The 19097-nt window shown below is 41.5% G+C and overlaps 1 protein-coding gene across 1 annotated transcript in view; it reads left to right on the top strand.

Moving 5' to 3' along the window:
* Window positions 1-19097, top strand: part of ISM1 (isthmin 1) — a 42488-nt gene that overhangs the window by 14759 nt on the left and 8632 nt on the right. Inside the window, exons 3-4 of the mRNA XM_030021163.2 lie at window positions 8250-8486; window positions 16679-16946. Coding sequence (XP_029877023.2) covers window positions 8250-8486; window positions 16679-16946 — 505 coding nt within the window. The remainder of the gene's footprint in view (window positions 1-8249; window positions 8487-16678; window positions 16947-19097) is intronic.

Below are 19097 nucleotides of genomic sequence, written 5' to 3'. Positions count from 1 at the left end.
CAGGAGCAGAGGTGCGTGGTCCTGAGGCAGCCGCTCAGATTTCTGCTGCTGTTTTGCTGTAAACTCCTGGGTGTAGTAAGAACCCCTTCCAGAGAGTGTTGTGAGGCATATAGTTGGTGCATAGATATTGAATGTAAGTGAACACTGCCTTTCCTCTGCCTTCACCCTCTAACTTCCATCCAAAGAAAAACGAGTATTGGTGGGGAAGGCAGCTAAGGGAGGGTGAAGTAAATTATCTCACAGTGATTCGATGGTGTGCATGTTTTGAGCATCAAGACTCAAGTGATTTGCCTTTTTTCAGGCACAGAAGTAGTATTGCCAGAAGCACAGGAAACATCATGTTTTTGGAATATAACACTTGTCTGCTTTCTTGCTTTCCCGTTATTAGCTTTTGCTTATGTGATGAAGTCATCATGTAACTTTTAGTCCACAGGGACTAAACACTTTCTAGTCTCTAAAAACATCTGCCAGCTAACACAGCCAGAGTCATAGACACTTTTGAAAGCATAGGGTGGATATTCAGTGGCATATGAGAGGGAGACACAGAGGCTGGGAATAGCTGTTTCTTGGAAACTAACAGCTGAAGGCAACTCTGGAAATTGAAAAGGTTTCAAGTAAGGTTACTCTTTCGGCTAGGGAGAGATGAAAACTTCATTTATTAAAGCTAGTTCACCTAGTGAAATCCTAGCCATAGTGATTTAGTGGAATAAACTTGCAAAAGGACCTAGTTTAGAACCCATGAAAATAACTTCAGATGTATGTTTGTTCTCTTTCATTTACACTGACTTTGTGTGTGCTAGCCTGCAAAGCCTGACCAAACAGTTGTGTACAAAAAGTATTAATATTCTGGATTTCCTTTGCTTTTGTGGTTTTGATTGCAGCTTAAGGCAGATTTTCCCATTCTGTTGGAACCTGATGTATAAATTACGACGCAGATTTCAAATGATGGGTGAGATTAGACTTGTTCAATTAAATTTAGCCATGGTATAAATGGATTCTACTTAAAGCTTTATTATACTAGTGATTTTATGCAAGTATTTAATAAAGCCTAAAAATAATTGGAAGTTTCAAAGAGTTTGCATTTTGGCACCACAGGTTATCGGAGTGAAATAGTTGGGCTGCTCTTCAGTTGTACATTTGCCTGTTGAACCGCTAAATCAATGTGTCTTGTATGGAGAGCTCCAGCCAGGCAGTGATTACAGGGAAGATCTTCAGAGTTGTGAAGAACAACTAAATGTTTACCACCAGCTTAGGCAACTGAAAATATCTGTTAACTACAAGCAAAACTTGGCACTGAACATCTGTCAAAGCCCTACACAATTTTAATTCTGTGCGCTCGGCCGTCCCATGGATGGCTGAGTATCTGCTGAAGAACAAAGCACCAGTGTGTGCTATGTCAGAAAATTTGCTAAAGGCCCTCTGTTTTTTCCAGCAGACATTGAGCTGTAATCACCACCAAATCCTTTTTATTATCAAAGTGTTTATACAAACTGGCAGTTCTTCACCTCGAAGCTGAACCATACTGTTTGTATTTTCCAGATGAAGGAAAACACGAAATACAAGCAAACAACAGAGCATAAAAAATAGCTGTGCTGTGAAATGTGTGTCCACAACATGTAGCAAAAGGTTCCCAGATCTGCGTATAATATGCTTGGTTTTCTCCTTAAGCTCTGAGGAAAAAATATTGTCTGCCAGAGCAGTTCAGATGCAGACCCACTGTTTACTAACGGTGTGGAAGAGACAGGGAGCTTGGTGAGAGAAATTCCCAACCAGAGACTGAACAAAAAATGGACCAAAGCTTGATGACTGCAAGTGAATAAACAGGCTCAGTAGGGGAGGAATGACAGTAGGGCTGCTCCAGCACTCAGGACGTATCAGTTCAGATGGTTCAACAAGGCAACAGCCTTTTCCTCCACTGCAGAGGGTCCTGTCGTAGTGTTGGCCATGTGTCTCGAAAGAGTGGTCTGGGACTTACTAGACCTTAGCTGTGAAGGGGGCCTCAACACTGCCGCCCTAGGATCTTTGCAGTCGTAACATAAGTCCCGGCTACATGTTCAGTTCTCAAGGTTTTCTGTGTAGCTGTGAGGGCTAGAAGTTTTTAGTGTAAAATACCTAAAATTCAAAAGCTGTCATTCTGAGATGAGTGTGCCCAGATGCTTTCAGATTCTGCTTCTGCTGTACACAGCTCCTGAGAGCTATTTCAGCATATGGCAGAAAAGCAGCTGTGGTGGGCTGGGTATATATATACTTGGGCATCCCAAGCACCTCACTGCCTAACTGCACTGCCACTGGCACCCAACATTTAAGCTGTCTACAGAAGACCTCTGCTCCAACAGTGACTGCAGATCGACATGTCTACTGTAATTTCTGCTGTCCTAATTGCCGTAGTACTTGCGACTCCAGCCTATTCTCCACAAAACCAAAGCCGCTGCAGGAGCCATAGAGCCCCTGAAACTAACGTGTCCCATAGCAGTACCCTGTGGGATGACTGGCTTTGGTCTTTGCCTACCCACTTGGTCACACATGCAGATGTACTGCAAGTTAGAAAGAACTGGATACAATGTCATTTTACTAATTTTGCTGGACTAAATAGAGAATTATTAAAAAATAGACCCTGATAAACAGAACTCTTTTGGGGGGGTTGTTGGGTTTCTTTTTTTTTAATTACCAACTGTAATCAGTGATTCACCTTCTATTTACACAATGTTTAAAGCAGACGCTATATTTTGGAGCCCCTTAGTGAAAGCTTTTGTGTACATGCAAGCCAATGTAGTCCATTTTAAATGATTTATGAACAGTGATTATCTAGAATGTGCTATTAATTACTGCAACAGTTGATTTGTGCAGCTTTCTAAAGATAAGTAAGGCCTTTTACTTCATTGATATATGTGAATGTGAGGGACAAGCACATTTTAATAAAAAATGAGAGTGTCTCAGTAGCTGAGTGCTTGATGTGACACCCCTCTGGTCTGACTTCTTCTGGAGATACAAACCATCAGTGACTCCTTGGAGTGAACCGGAGCTGTGAGGCTCAGTACCACTGCATGCTTTCAGGTAGTCACACAGAAATTAAATATGAACCCAAGTGATTTGCCTCTTAAATGAGAAAGAGCTAAGAACAGAACAGAAGTCTTCTGACTGCCTGGACTGTATGTGGCATTAAGCATAAAAGAAATTTTTTTCCGTGTCTCTGATAATGCTTTTCAGCTGTTAACTTCACTGTCTGCTTATCTAACACTGTCCTCATACCTCTTCCTGCTAGGTCCTGTGCTGCTTATACTCATGATAGACAAAAAAAATAAATAAAACCCAGGAATTGGATCACCCAAGTTCATTACAGATCTTGGATCTGCAGAGGTGAAAGTCTCATGTAGTATCCCGGTGTGTTACTCAGCCTCCCCAGGCCGGTTAATTTTAAAGTGATCATTTAGCACTAACCTGGAAACACACGATAGCCTTCAAAATCAAAACAATCTGTTTAGGCAGGTGGGAAATGAAACCAGTCCTAATGGCTATAATGGTTTTCTGTGAAGGCCCCAGGCCTCATTTTGTCTCTGATAGCAATATAATCTTTTATAGCGTCTGTGAAGTTTCCTAATAAATAAACATTCCTTGTTCCTGGTGGTTGAAGATGCTGTACAGGTGCATCATGAAAGTGCATTGACAGACTGTCAGTTTTCAATTCAAGACCTCTTGTCAAGATCATTTTGCAAGATATTTCAAAGGGGTATGCAAGAAATAAAAAAGCAATGTAGCTGCAGCAGGGATTTAGTAATAGATTCCCTTGCTGTCTCGGAGCTGTTAGGGATATAAGTTGCATCAGTTTTCCCAAATTCTTTCAACTCCTTAATTAGCAGTGCTTGCAAATGTGCCCTTAGTTTGGCAAGTGGGGAGGGAATGAAGGAAGGTAAGAAATATGAAGAACAAAGAAGGAGCAGCTGCTCCAGAATATTTTCTGTAGCTCCAGAATATTTTCTGTAGCTCCAGTCATTCCTCAATTACTCTCTGTCTTGGTTGTTTTTCCAGAACTGGAAATGGGATTAAAATAAGGAAGAGAGGAGGGAGGTGGATCCCTTACTTGCTAAAAATGCAGAGAAATTCCCTTTTTCCCTAGTTTGGTATTTTTATAAGTTCCCATTTCTGTTTAACTTCTCTTTGGAGAAGAGAAACGGTACACTTCCCTGCAGCTAATGTCCAACGTGTCAGAGGGAGAAACGAAATAGGAAGGCAATGGAGGGAGTTAAAATACCCATTTGATTATTGAAATGTTAAACTGCAGTATCAGGTGGGAAATCTTTCCTGCATGCAGGGTTGTTTCTTGGTGCCTTAAACTCTGCGATGGTGCAAGTCCTGCCTGGATCACCAACATTGAAAGTTACCCTCACAAAATCCCTCTGAATTGCTCTTCTTCCCTGGTTTATAGATGGACACAAAGACATTGATATATACTGAACTATTGCCCTCCCTTTTTCAGTGATGGGTGTGGCAAGGTGTGTTATTCTGTAATACAAACGATATGTCAGATTCTTTCTAGGGTTTATTTCATTGCCTTCTCATGCAGCTATGCATAATGTGTTCCTGCCCTTATATACTGTCCACGCGTAGAACACTCAGAAATCCTAAGTTGGTTTTGTATTAGGAACTATAAATATCTGATCCCATGGGGCAGTAGAACTGTAGCTGACAGCAAGCATGAGTAACCTCTTAAAATCATCTTAATGGAAAGTTTAAAAGTTGTGAATAATCCCGGTAAATGAAGGAAAAAAAGTGATTTATCTTAAAGTATTTAGAGCAGATGCATCATTTGAGTAAGAAACCAATGTATCTGAATTAGAAATGTAACTTCAAAGAAACTGAGTCAGTAGTTCAGAGTGAAGTGACCTAGCTTTTAAAGGAAGGCAAGCAATACTACTTTCCCAAAAGCAATCTGGAATACAAATCATGTACACCTAAAAATAAATAGTGTGAAGTATAAACATGTGAAATAACATAGAAATAAGAAGACAAGAATTAAATTTCATCTATTAGCTTTGGAACACAAACTCTGTTTTCTTCAGAAAGGATGCTGGCATTGCAGTAAGGACATACTTCTTCCTGCTAGATTGGCCTTGGAAGATCCTTTGCCTGAGTTAATGCAGTAGAACAGAGTGAGCCCATATTCTTTTCTTCACATGCAGCTCAAGATCACTTTTTATTGATGGCAGCCTCTTTTATCTTTTTACCAGAAATATGAATGTCTAATAGTACTGCGAATCAGCTTAGACACTACACCAAGAATTATCTACCTAAAAAATAGGTACTCTATTCATTCAAGTAATTGGAAACAAATGGTCTTTTGCTCATGGTACTATGAGCAGATAACTGAAATGATCATGCATGTTGAGCATTTCTGTTTGCTTATGTTGCAGTATGACACAGAAGCCCCAATGAGGCACAGCATGGGCTTGTCCTAGCGTGAAAGGGACTGCAAGAGATAACACTGCTTTTAGGCAGAGGACACACTATTTAACCTGTGTCGTTCCTGCCAGGCATTAGTCAACCCTGCTCTTAAAGACAAACTCCACATTCCCCCCCCCACCCCCACCCCCCGCAAAGTCTGCTCCTAAGCTTGGCTGTCACTGCTATTAGAAATGTGTACCTAATGTTGAACCAGGCTCTTCTGATCGTGTCCACCCTGAGCAAGCAGAGTGGTCCACCCCCCTCCTCGCTGCAGCAGCCTTTGGTAGAGGGCGGTTATCATGTCCCCTCTCTGTTTTTCTTTTTAACGTTACACCACCCCAACTCATTCAGTCTGTAATTAATGACAGTCCCTGCCCCAAGCAGCTTGGTAGTGGGCCCGATCAGCCTGATGTCATTACTTCACCATGACAATTTTCTAACTAACTCCATGTGATATTCCATCTGTCTGACACTATTAAAAACTTTTTATATAGCCCTTATTATTGTAGTTGCTGCGCTCCCTGCAAACATCACAGTGAGGAAGGGAAGTGCTGTTATCCCCACCAAGGCACAGACAGACCGTGACCTGCCAAGATCACACAGCGAGTATTATCAGAGAATTAAATGTAGGTGTCTAAAGTCCTTGGCCAGCTCTAGCTGTACGGAATGTTAATGTGAAGAATAAGGATGCTCCTGAAGTGGCAAGCAGATAGGGAAAGTATGAAATTGTATATGAAAATTCTATTATTTTTAATAAAATCTCACTTTATTTTTAATAAAGGTAAGATTATGGGCATGATACCCCAGAAAAAAGTAGTTAAGTACTACATTTTTTTGGTTCCTGTCTGAAGTAATTTAATAACACCACAATTACACCTTGTTGTTAGTCAGACATAACTGAGAAGCCATTTAATCCTCATGCATCAAGAAGTTTGCAGTTAAATTCTGTTTGATAAGTGTTAAGTTAAAGCACTAGCATATGGGTAAGGAACATAAAGTTAGCTAAGTGGCCCTCAATTTTGTTTTCCAGAGCTTGCTGCTGTGTGATTTGCTTTCTACTTTATATTGAATAAGGGGTGTGTCAATGGGTGGCCCACCAAAGGTATCTGAAAGTCCTACCAGGTCTTCAACAAAAAGAGAAACATTTTTGTTTTGGCCTTCAAGTAATATGACTGTCAGGAGCACATACATTTTTAGCACTGCACACGTACACTTAAGTCAGAATGAACTTTTTGCATCTGTGCTATAGATAGATGTATAAAAGTACCCTTTGGGCACTTTCAAAGTGTAACCATGCTGATCATGAAAATACCAAGACAACATTAATTCTGCTAAATCTGATTTTGCTCTTTACAAAGGCAGTGCAGCAAGAAGGGGAGAGGAGGACCACCTCAGTTTTTGCTTGAGAAGATTTCACTTAGTCCCAGATTAACTCTTAAATCTTGGTTTATTTAACTCACTGAATATTTTCCTGTAATGTGCACAGATTATATTGTAAAATCTCTTCAGAGGTCGATTTAGAACCTTCTAAGCAAATAAACACGAAATAAAAGAAAAGGCATTGGAACTGTTATCTATCTGAGAGCTTAACAAAAGGTATGCTAGCTTAATTTGAGCCAGGGGAGCTGGATGGAGATTGCGTTTAACCAGAAATGCTGGCAAAAATATGCTTCAGTAGAGCCAGAACCACATGTGGCCATTCCTCTTTAATTGTGCTTGTTTTAAAGGATAGGTCTTTAACATTTACCCTCTCCATGCTTGCTGTCTCTTTATGAACTGAAAATAAAAGCTCCCCAGGCAGTCATACTAAGACCTCAAGCCTAAATTTTTCAGCTGAGTCAAAAGCAAAACCTGTGCTGAATCTGCCCCACGCATTTTTTTTTGTAGCCATAAGAAGATTTGACTTCTCTGCTGTTTTTTTCCCCCGAGTCCCCAGGCCAGTCCTAACCCAGGGAGGGAGTGTTTTGATACTAAATGTATCTCCTTGGTGAGGTCAAAGGCAGTGGCAGCAGTGCTACTGGTTCGAAGGCAGCCTGCTGTAAGATACTACAAAACCCGAAAGTACGCTCAACAATAACAAAAGCATTAACCGCTGACCCACAACTTGGTGAAATTCAATCCCACCATTAGGCAAACATGAAAATGAGATCCCAGAGGAAGGAAGGTTCAGATGTTCAAGACCAGAGAAATTGGGTGAGGAACACAGACAACGAGATGGAAGTTGTTGCAGACTGAGGAGAGAGAGGGGGAGGTTGCCAGTTCAGCAGTAGGATCTTTTAATACCATAAATTTCAACATGCACTTAGCAGTCAGTGGTTTTGCTCCAGTTGGGAACAAAGCAAACTGAAACGATTTATAATAAAGATACCTTTCACCATTTTCGGGACACATTTAATGTGATATAACTTGATTTCCCAGGGGTGCTTCAGAGCTTCATGTTTCCAGATTTGCTTTTAAGTTTGATGCTTGTGTCGATGTGTAGGTGCCCACCTCAAGGCTGGAATGTTACAGGAACCTGAAAGAGCTAAGCACCCAAGTCTGACTCAGTTTTAGCTTGTGTCAGATGGTTACAGATGTGCACCACTGGAACCAAGTATATTTCAGTGAGAGTCAGAGGCCAAACTCGTGAGCACCCTAGCAAATACCAGTCATAAATCCTGTGCATTTCAGTAATGAGCCGTGGGTCTGTGTGCTGTAAGGCTTTCTCTACGCACTCTGCAGCCATCATTGGCGGGAAGCTGGAGACGGGGGCACTAGGAGGACTGCACGCTCTCTCAGTTGTTGTTATAGTGCGTTGCTTTTTTCCCCAGAACACACTCACTGCAGATGACCGTTCTCCTGAAGACAGCTTCACCCTGAACCCTGAGGACAGAAGAGAATACCCTGATCTCCAGGCTGCCCACCGGCCGTTCCCTAAGCAGCGATTCAGGCAGGAAAATGGGCATACGTCCTTGCAAAGAGATGGACCCCGATCTTTCCTCCTGGATCTCCCAAACTTCCCTGACCTGTCAAAAGCAGATATCAATGGGCAGAATCCCAATATTCAGGTACAAATTTATGTTAACGTGTGATTTTTTTTTATGAGCTGCTTTTTTTTATTTAGCTGAACCAAGACAACTTTCAGCCTGGCTTCCATGACATGCAGTCAGAACACCCTGTCTCTACCAATAGCACCAAGAAAGAATGAATATACTATACTAGACTGTACTGTACTGTAATGTAATGTAATATATATATAAATATATATAATATACTTTTTGTCTTAAGTGAATGCACAGTTTTCAATTTTCTTCTGAATTTCTCTTTGGATAGTATTGATTGCTTAAGTGTGGTATCGATATAGACCTGTTTATGATACTAAAGCCATCTTTGCTACTGCCATTTTGGAAGATATTATCTTCGTTGATATTAAATGGGTATTTAAAATTCTGTTTTCAATTCTCTGTTGCAAAATTTGTTTGTGAACAGATTCTCTTTTGGTATGCTATTATAAAATGCAACCATCCCCAAAGGTTATAAGAGAACAAGTCTTTAACTTTCAGCCCAAAATGTGGTCCTCCGTATGGAACCGAGACTTAAAGCTAATTGCTGCAGCAGCTGCCTGGAGTAAAAAAAAATTGTTTGCAAGAAACTTTGTTATATGTTATTCCTCAAACCGTTCTTGGATTTGGAATGGCCTCTTATAAGCCACTTGCATCTTGAAACTTCAAGGATTAGAAAGAGGAAAAAATGAGTGATTTGTTTTTAATTCAGAGCCTTAAAGCAAAATTGGCATTAATAAGCAGCCTTTTTTAACCAAAACAATAAATTGAAATGTTGTTCTGCCTAAGATGTGCTTATAAAAACAATACACTAATAGAACTGGTTTTCTGGTTAAATTAATTCCTGGCTTCTTATTCCCCCAACCCACAAAATTAGCATCCTTTTGATATGTCTAAGAATTATGTACGTAAAGATATAATAGATCTGTTGGTGAGAGACCAACATGATCAGGTGAGGACAAGCTGTCTCGAAGTTGACACGCCATTATGTCATAGATGCCTCGTAATGTTAAGAAGCCCAACAGATTTGGATCAAGTGCAGGTCCAATACTGATGGGCCAAGGTAGAAAACACGTTCAACATGTGGTGACTGTACACATCCCTCATGCTAAGAGAAGCCTTCCAGAAAGCCTTAGGAAGGGAAGTTATAGGGGCCCCAGACTGTGGCATGAGGTGAATACTGTAACATCATTGTTTGAACAGTATGTAAACGGAGGACAGGAGGAAACAAAAACCTTCTCTGATTGGTAACAGCATTTAATGCTTAGACCCAGGGAATAGATAAATGAGATGGAAACATTTCCCTGGCTTGTCTTTATAGTAACTGCTTCTGCTATGACCTCTTTTTCCACCACCTGATCTTGGAAACGTGTCAGCCAACTATGTCAGCAGTTTTGCTGGACTCCGGGAACTGGGAAGCCTAGTCCTGTAAACTGGAAAACATTGGGCAACATTAATCCCAGAGCTCTTGTGCACAAGGATGAGCTCTTTCAGAAACAGGCTCGCTAAGTTCTGCATTATATGTACTCTGCTTACTGAGGTGCATAAATAGGGATATACAAAGCTTCTTTAAGTTCCTGGTTGACAGTCCTGCAGCAGGTCAGGCCTCACGGAGATAAAGCTCCCAATAATTCACTACAGAGTCAATGAAAGTTTATTTCTTTGCCTAAAGGTTGTAAAAGGTGGCCTACTCTTTTGGGAAAAACAGGATTATAGTGAATTCTTGCTCGTTAAACAGTACCGTACTGGCCTGAATGGAAATAATGACACTTGTTGACTTGCAAATTTCTCATCAGCTGTTTGGCAGGTGACAGCAGAATCAATGCTCATTTTGCTTTTTGCACAATGGCTTCAGGCTCCATGAGTTACAGTCCTGGGGGTGTTAATTTAAATGTCCTCCTAGGACAGTGAGGTTGGAAAGGAGAAAAAAGCCTGTGTGTGTTAATCTAGCACAATGGCCACATTTACCTGTCAAAGACCCACAACTTCTTTTCCCTTTTACTAGTACAAACCTGCGTAGACCAAAAATAACATTTTTAAGGGCAATTATACCTTGAAATTTAAAACCCCTAATAAACAGACATAAAACAGCCTGAAAAAGCAAGTTGAAAAGATACTCCAGTGAGTTCTCTTTATGGCTATCCCTTCTCTGGTTTCCTGTGAGACGGCAATTGCTGTATCATGCCCTGGTTGTGTGCTCTTTCAGGGAGGAAGTGGTGGATACCAGAACACCATCACAGGAATTCAGAAAATTAACATGTCCCCAGGTACTACTGTATTTATCAGGTGATAATCAAATATAAGTATAGTGGACTGCCTTCTAGAAAAACCTCAGAAACAGCAGTCGGAGCTGCAGTAAGCAAGCCAAAAGCAATTTGAGTCTTTGCATGAAGAGCAGGACGACACTTACTGGTCTTTCTGTCGCGTTTTAGCCTTGTAAAATCTCCCATAATTTCAAGTGGCATTTTATGCTTTAGCATTGCTTCCATGCTGGTTGTTTGAGAGTAACTGCAGTAGCTGCTGTTGAGCAAAGGCTGGCTGTTTGGTTTGGGGTATTTTGTTTTCTTCTTTTTTGTCATTTTAACAATTCTGTCAATGCCTGGAAGACTTCTGGATGAGAAAGTGATTACAAAAACTGATCACACATTTTCTTTGGATTTCCTTTCACAAGTGGAAAATCCCTTTTGTGTAGGTTTGCACTCATTTGACGAACTAGCCGAGGGATGCCTATGCAGACCTTGTAATTGGGCAGGGTTATTATTCAGAGTAAGACAGAATTGTTCTCACCCCTGAGAAACAGAATGAAGTCACATGGGAGGTGTATAGGAACCCGCTTATTTGCCATTTCTGATGGGTTTTTCTCGTCTGTTCCAACCAGCCGTCTACAACCTCTCAGCTCTTCTCTGCAGCCGATCCTCCGTTGGGAGCCAGATGCTTCAGCTTGCAATTGAACTCTTGCTCTTGTCCCTCCCCTTTTCTTTTTACTCCTGGTTTCCCAGGCTTGTGTACCGTAACAGGTAGTGCGCTGCTCTCCGTTGTCCCACTGCTTTGCTGCTTTCCTAGCAGTGCTCAGCATCATGACAAATGAGCAGAAAAGGGAAAACTCCTTACTGTTTGTCGGGCAAGGGCATTTTGTTGATATTAATGCTCTTCAGAGAACTTGAATCTTCATCAAGCTTCACAACCAGTATACCAGAGACACAGCTGGGTGAGTTCCAGTTGCGATGGATGTGTTAAACATTTTGGATGAGGTAACAGGTTCCAAGTAGAAACTGTGCAGAGTTAGGTGGGATTCCTGTCCTAAAAACATGTTGATGTGCCCTGGAAAACTGAAGTAAATCAGTGTGTGATTAAATCTGTTGTGATTATTATCCTCGCTTTGAGTCATGGGATTGATAATTGATGGGAGTGATTTTAAGCCAGAAGTTAATGCTGTCTGCTTGCTGATGTGTTGTCTTTATCATGCCACTCCAGTGCTGCTGTGTTAGCTTTATTTATTCTCTGTGATATCTATTCAGTTTCTACCTTCTCTTAAAAAAACATCTACATAGAACCACCCAATCTAGAAACATACACAACTACAGGGGAACAAGGCTGTATGATCTGCTTTTAAAGAAGAACTGCAGACTTCAAGCCAACTCTTCTCTGGGTTCCTCCATGGCCATTTCCCTCACCTCCATCTATATCACATCTCACTTTTAACACATTTTATTAGATGTGGCTTTTAGGTAGCATTTATATTTGTCGTTTGAAGCTGCTCGTTTCACTGCATTGGAAAGCAACACCACCTCGGTATCATCACAAAAGACTCAGCAGTACCTGTAATACCAAGCTGTGACCACTACGTCTCATCTCTAACCTAGCACAGTAAGAATTGGAGGGCTCCAGTAGTACTTATTTCTTGTAATGCCTGTAAGGCTTAATAGTTTAAGGTAGTAGCAAAGCAGTTTTCCCTAGCTGCAGCACTGGAAGCAGAGTGTAGCCTTGCCAGGAGCTAGCTAGTCCTCTTAGCAAGCCGGAGAGACTGGTCTAGGCAGAGCAGGGTGCCAGAGGGCCATGGTTAAACCACTTTCAATACCAGAGCTGTTACTACCTCTGTGCAGATTTCTTAACGTCATGGCATAACAAGAGCTCGCTGCAGAGTGCAAAATTCAGAGCTGGGTTTCTGACCAGGTTTTTAATTCTGGGGTTCAGTTGGGCAGTGAGTGCAAATAGGATTGACAATGTTAAATACAAATTTCAGGTTTTGAGTCACATCATTGTCTTCTTTGCTCCCAGCAAATTTTGAGGGTCCTTCACTTTTCATCAAGTTCAGTAAACTGTTCTAAAAGTGAGCTGTCATGACATAACTGGAAGTAAATTGGTGTCACTACTGATATAATTTTAACTGAAGTTGTTATGTGGTGTAAACCTAAATTTACTATTTCAATATCTTCTAATGAACACATTTCTGTTCTGCTACTATAGTTACCTCATTGCTGACTTGCACATATCCGCCTTTATGGAATGGCAAGCTCTGCATTGAAAATTTGCATCAGTTGCATGAAGGAAACAGAGGATAGAAATGTCGTAGAATCCACTGCTTGCACAAAATTGCAAATGTAGTTCTTTCTGAACCATAATCTTCCAGTTGCTTAGGGCAATGTTTACACCACTGAAGTGAATTCAGAAACATTGTCTCAGTAAACAGGACGAAGTACACAGAACTTTTTGTGCACTCCAACAGGCGGGGATAATATTTATCTTCTGTATATTTTTGGCCAGGAGAAAATTGGATGTTGGTGTCTCAAGACATCTGTGCTTGATACATTTGTTTCATTAGAAATTGACTGCAAATCTGTTGTTTTGATGTACCTATGCCAATTGTTTTTAGAGGAACATCCTTATTTATAGCTCACACAACCATAAAAGAAGTGGCTTCATTTTAGGTTTGAACACTTCTGGAGATGATTGTGGATTTATACAAGAACCATGTTAGCACAGACATTTTGGGAAGCTTGAGAAAAAAATAAATAATCTTTACAGTTTTGATAATCACTGGAAGAAGAAATCAGAGAAAATTAAGTCTTTAAAACAGTCTCCAAGATAGAAATACTAAACCAGGTCTATTTTTTAATTTTTGAGAGAACATGTTTTTGTTGGAGTAGTTATATAGCATGAAAGCTTTTCCAGGGCTGCTTTAAATGCCTGTTTTTAATGACTCTAGTTCTAGATCTGATTTCTTTTTTCCTTTTTATAAACAACCCCCAGTGGAGAAACTGATCAAACAAGATACATGTTTGTGTATGACGTATATGTCTCATGTATATGTATATGTATTTGTATAGTCATGGGCTAATGTTGTTAAGTCTATCTGTAAGTACTGGGAAGAATTCGGTGAATGCTGATTTTTTCAAAATTTTAGACTGGGATAGGGGATCAATTGCTTGCCCGAAGCAACAGCCTCTTCTCACACCTCTGCCCTAACTTTTGGGTCATACCATGGGAGGATTACTAGGATTACTCACTGATTTCCTTGCTGCCACTGGAAGGTCCATTAGAGTTAAAAGGTGCTGGGCAGAGCATAGATGAGTCCCCGAAAACAAACAGCACTAGAGTCAAACCAAGCTGTCTTTTTTTTTAATTTCCAAGAGAGGCAGTTCAGACAATCCCAGAATTCTTTATAGAATTTCTTTCACTCTATGGTTTTAATGCCACATGTTAAACAAACAATTTGGTAATCAAAGCTTAAAACAACGGAGAGAGAAATATAGGTGTGTGTCAGACTTCCACATTGGATTTTGCTTTTGTTGTGTTCGGTTTTTAAATAGGCTGTGCGCTGGGAAACTCATTTTAAAGGCCTTTGTAATAAGCCTCCTTGGTAGCAAAAACTGACTGAAGAAGAGTATCTGATTGCGCAGACATGTCTTGAAACTAAGTTAGTGGCAGTGCTGCTGGAGGTCTGATGAGGTCTTACGACCCTGGAAGTTTGTGCGTTATACCTGCCTTTCTTCCCCAGGGTAGCACATAGCTCAACAGAAGTTCCTCTGTCCCTACAAACCCTCTTTTGCTTAAACTGACTTGGCATCCTGAATAAGTTTTTTAAATCAAATGCCTATGGTTCTTCAAACTGTACCTGGCAGAAATAATGCGAGTTCATGCTGATTCACTATCGTATAACTACAGATTACCAAAGCAAATGGAATGATTATCAAGTGCCCTTTTTTTATGAGAGGGTTTGGTTTGGTTTTTTTGTTTTGTTGTTGGGGGGGGTTCACTTTGCTGAGTCATTGCTTACAGAGTTAATGTGGTCTTAAAAATACTTGCTACTAAAGTACTAGAATCATACTAATTTTCACGTGGCCAGTACTAAAGCCCTGCAGCTGGCCAGCAGTGCATAGTGTTAGCTGCTCAGTAACACTATTTCCTTTCACTTATTGTGAAAACTCTGTTTTGCTTGGATAGATGCAACAATTTTGAATCCCTGAACTCACCCTGAAGTTTTCAGACTTATGAAATCCATATTAATTCTTGGTCTGTAGAAACTGGGGTTTAATGAAGTAATCATTCCAGTTCCATATTTAGTCTGGGAGTAAAACATCTCTTGTATAAAGATGCTATTAGGCTGACAACTGCACTTTCCCTCGCTCTTGCTCTTTCTCCCAGTGGAGCTTCTTAGTAGCCTCAAAGTTGTTTCATTTCAATGGCTTGGTCTATGGTCAAATGCAAAGCATGAAAGAGATGCAAAATCTCCTTTCTCCAAAAAAGGATGTGTGGGCATTGTCTTGTCTGTGCAGCTGTGTCTGCAGCTACGGCAGCAGTTCTGTTTTGCTTCCTGTGTCACACTCCTCTGTGGGTCACAGGTAGCGGAAGAAACACAGACACTCTTTTCTTTCTTTTTCTTGTGTGTGTTTTGGGATTTTACAAATAACAATTGTATAAAACTCAACCTTTTGTCCAAAATGCAAATCCATAGAGCCATGTAAATGACTTTTAGCATAATAGTACCTTATTCTGTTTTTCCTGGTTTTACACAACCCAATTTTCATGGAGTCCTGTCTTGAAAGACTGCTTTGTAAATCTATAAAACATGAAGAATACCTCCGTACCTATTAAACATTATAGGTATATCTGATAGTCACTTCTGTATCATGGTTCTTTAGCCAGTCCAGCATAATCACAGAACCACATTAGCATGAAGCATCAGAGCATTTTATGACTTATCTGTGGCCACGCCAAGCTTGCGTGACTCATAGAGCCAAGGTTTCTGATTGCTAGTTCCTAGTTCTACCTAAATAGCCACCTATATGTGCGCACAGTATTTATCCCGGAGTTTCATAATTACATATTGTTCAGCACAGAAAAGGAGTAATCGAGGGTTGTTCCTATGCAGAATTATATTTACATTCATGATGTCTGTGAGGGAATTGGGCAGCAAACTTTGAACCTTGGCTCTGGGCTTCTGTAGAGACTGTAAATGGGTTATATATCATTACACTCTCCAGCACAGAAAGAGGACCTACTTAAGAGGGCCTAGGAGCAGATGACTTACTCGGCGGTGGTTGAAAGAGCTGCTGGCTCTCATCACCGCTGAGTGTGGTTTCACACAGCGGTGACAGCCCACGCCGTTGTGCGATGGCAACGCTGGTGCTGTGGGGAGGCCGTGGGAGGGGACGGGCTGAGGTGCTGCTAGAGGGCAAGGCAGATGCAAGGCCGGCAGAGACCCTGGGCTCTGCGTCTTCCGCCTCTGCGCTCCTGGTCTTCCTCAGCCCTGTCTTGGGTCAGCCCAAGTCCTTGGAATGGGGTCTGCGCACTGGTGTGCTTCATGCTTGCCTCAAATTCAGCCTCAGCGTAATTAGAGTAACAGATTTGGTTTTCTTTTTCCTGGTCATATACGTTTGGGTTTAAATATCTTTTCCCCATAAGGCAGAAGATTCTGCTGCAAAGGTTTTAGGCACAGCATGGATTATTGTTTTGTGCGGGATTTTTCCTAGCCTTTGTTCCAAGGTCTGATTCAGCAGAGGTAGCAGAAGGAATCACTCAGCTGCTGCATATCTCGGCTCGGTAATCCACATATGGTTTACAACGCGCAAACCCTACAGTATTACACAGCCCCTTTGCATCGGCAACACCAGCCATTTGTCTTCGCTGTATAGAAAGTTTCCCACTGACTAGGGGGAGATACTGACAGACAGGCTGGTCTATTTTGAATCCCATAGGTTACCATTGAAGTGGTAGATGGCCCCGACACTGAGACAGACAAGGATCTGCAGAAAGAGAGCAGCAAGCCTAGCTGGCCAGTCCCGTCACCTGACTGGAGAAACTGGTGGCAGAGGTCCTCCACCTTGACTCGCATGAGCAGCGGTGACCAGGACTACAAGTATGACAGCACTACTGAGGACAGCAACTTCCTAAACCCTCTCGGTGGGTGGGATAGTCATGCACCTAGTCACCGGACATTTGAGTCCAAGGAGCAGCCAGAGTATGGTAAGTTTGCATTCCAGGCCTCTTATGGGCATCTTGGGATTGTAAAAACGAGTTTGGGGGAAATGAGAATGGTGAAGCATCGCTGAAAGTAGGCCAACCAAAACAGAATTTTTCAACATGTGGCTTTTGTTCATCAGCTTTTAAATACAAATCTGTGCAGATGCACAAGCTGTACTGTGGTAGCTGCATTCCACTAGTAAGTCTATAATCTTGAAAATCATACCAGTTATCCCATAAGAGGACCTTTTTTTAGTCCTAAGTGTACTTTTTTTAAAAGCAAAGGAAATAAGGTTTCATATTTATTTTTAGAGTAAGGATAAATACAAATTTAGAATCGTGCAGTGGTTTGGGAACCAAAATATAATTATTGGATAAATAAGCAAGATCTAAAACGTGGTAGTATTTGGTGGATACACAAATAAGATGAATTATGTTGGTGCATGTGTGGGGAGTGGCATATGCAGCAGGAACATTGTGTATTTGCGTGTGTAATTCTCTTCCAGATGTGTCATGGTGAAAACAATTGTTTTCAGCTTGTTGTATGAAACAGTTGCAGAAACTAGAAACAGAGAGGAGCTACAGTTATCCACTGCCCCAACGGGCTGTGACTATCATCTGCACGGGAATGACTCAAGGGAGGTGAACTAATATGTGCTCACAGGTAGCTCAGAGCCTCTTGGATTTAAGTTGTATGTAAATACAGAAGATTTTTAGTTAGAGCAGGGTTTCAAAGCCACGGTACTCTTACCCTGGCACTTCTGTTGCGCTCCCTAGGTCCTGCAGAGTGGCTGTCATGCACTGATTCAGTCTTAATTTTTCCCCTGTTTTGGTTAACTTTAAGCCCTAGAGCCTAAACAATTGAGAGAGCCTTCTTGTAGAATGGTGTATTTAAACACATATATATGTACTAAATTTTGTGGCCAGAAGATGAAAGTCTATCCCTTCTTTTTGCACCTGCATTTATTTGTGGGCATACTTTATTGCCAAGAATTCATATATTTAGGTAAAATAAAATTGCTTTTACAAATAATTGTGGTAGAAAAAAAAAGAATTACAGATATAAAAATGGGAAGAACAGGTTGAGCTGCAGCTGAAAATCTAATGTGGTATGTTTAGTAGTAGATACTGTATGTTTCGTAGTGCAGTATAAACACTAGGTAGGTAGGCCTAAAAATTATCCTAGAGCTCTCTGCCGTACACCAGAGCACCCTACTAATTGGAAAAGACTCCTGGCCTTCTGACTAACCTAAAATGTCATGTGCCATTGGCCTCGGCCAGGAGGATGTAGCAGCAGATCCTGCCCATATGGGGTTTTCATGCTAGTTCCACCCGTTGACCTGTTCACACATTTCATGGCTCTATCATCTCCCTCGTCCTGCCCCTGCCAAAAGGCACCGCACGGCTCTGCCTGCCCTTCCTGGGCCTCCCAGGCTGGGCTGTTTCACAAGCATTGCACATGCTCACCCTCCCTCTTCCTTGCCAGCCACGTGGAGAAAAAAAATCAGAGTTGGAAAAGAGCTGGGAAGGAGAGCAGGGCCAGGGAGAGAGGGCAGATCACATTTTCCTAAGATGTTCTGTGCCTCTTCAGACTGCTGTAGTGCCCACCTGTTGGCAAATCCCAGAATCGCAGGTCTTTGCACACAGAGGGTAGCCATGTTCCCACCCACATCACACCATGGACACCTGGTTCAAGTGCGGTGGCTTCCCGATCAGCAGCAGTGTAAGAAAAGGAGGAAAAGCACATAAGGTCCCTGCCACAAGGAACTCGCATCTAGGCAGCTTGCTAGAAGTGAGATATATAACCTTCCCATACTCCTGGCAATAAATGTTTAATAGCACCCCACAGAGTTGTCGTCAGTCGTTACATATGGTACAAATCAAGTTACATGTTCTACTAACCAGCTCAGGAAGCCCACAGACAGCATGGCAGTGGGGGGGAGCAGGAATCCCGTGTAGCACAGAGGCCAGTGCAGACAGGGATCTGTCCGTGTGTCTCACTTGTACATACACGTTCAGCCTATAGCTGTAGAGCAGGGCTGGCTCAGAGTCACTAAACCCGATTTAGCTTTGCTACCAGTGCTGGTTTAACCCAAATGAGCAAAGGCTGCAAGTTATGATCACAGGGTCAGTTAAATCTCTCCTGTTAGTTGC

This window comes from Aquila chrysaetos, chromosome 8, assembly GCF_900496995.4.
Source record: "Aquila chrysaetos chrysaetos chromosome 8, bAquChr1.4, whole genome shotgun sequence".
Taxonomy (NCBI): domain Eukaryota; kingdom Metazoa; phylum Chordata; class Aves; order Accipitriformes; family Accipitridae; genus Aquila; species Aquila chrysaetos.
Note: the sequence above shows the minus strand (reverse complement) of the source record. Positions and strands in the feature narration are given on the sequence as shown.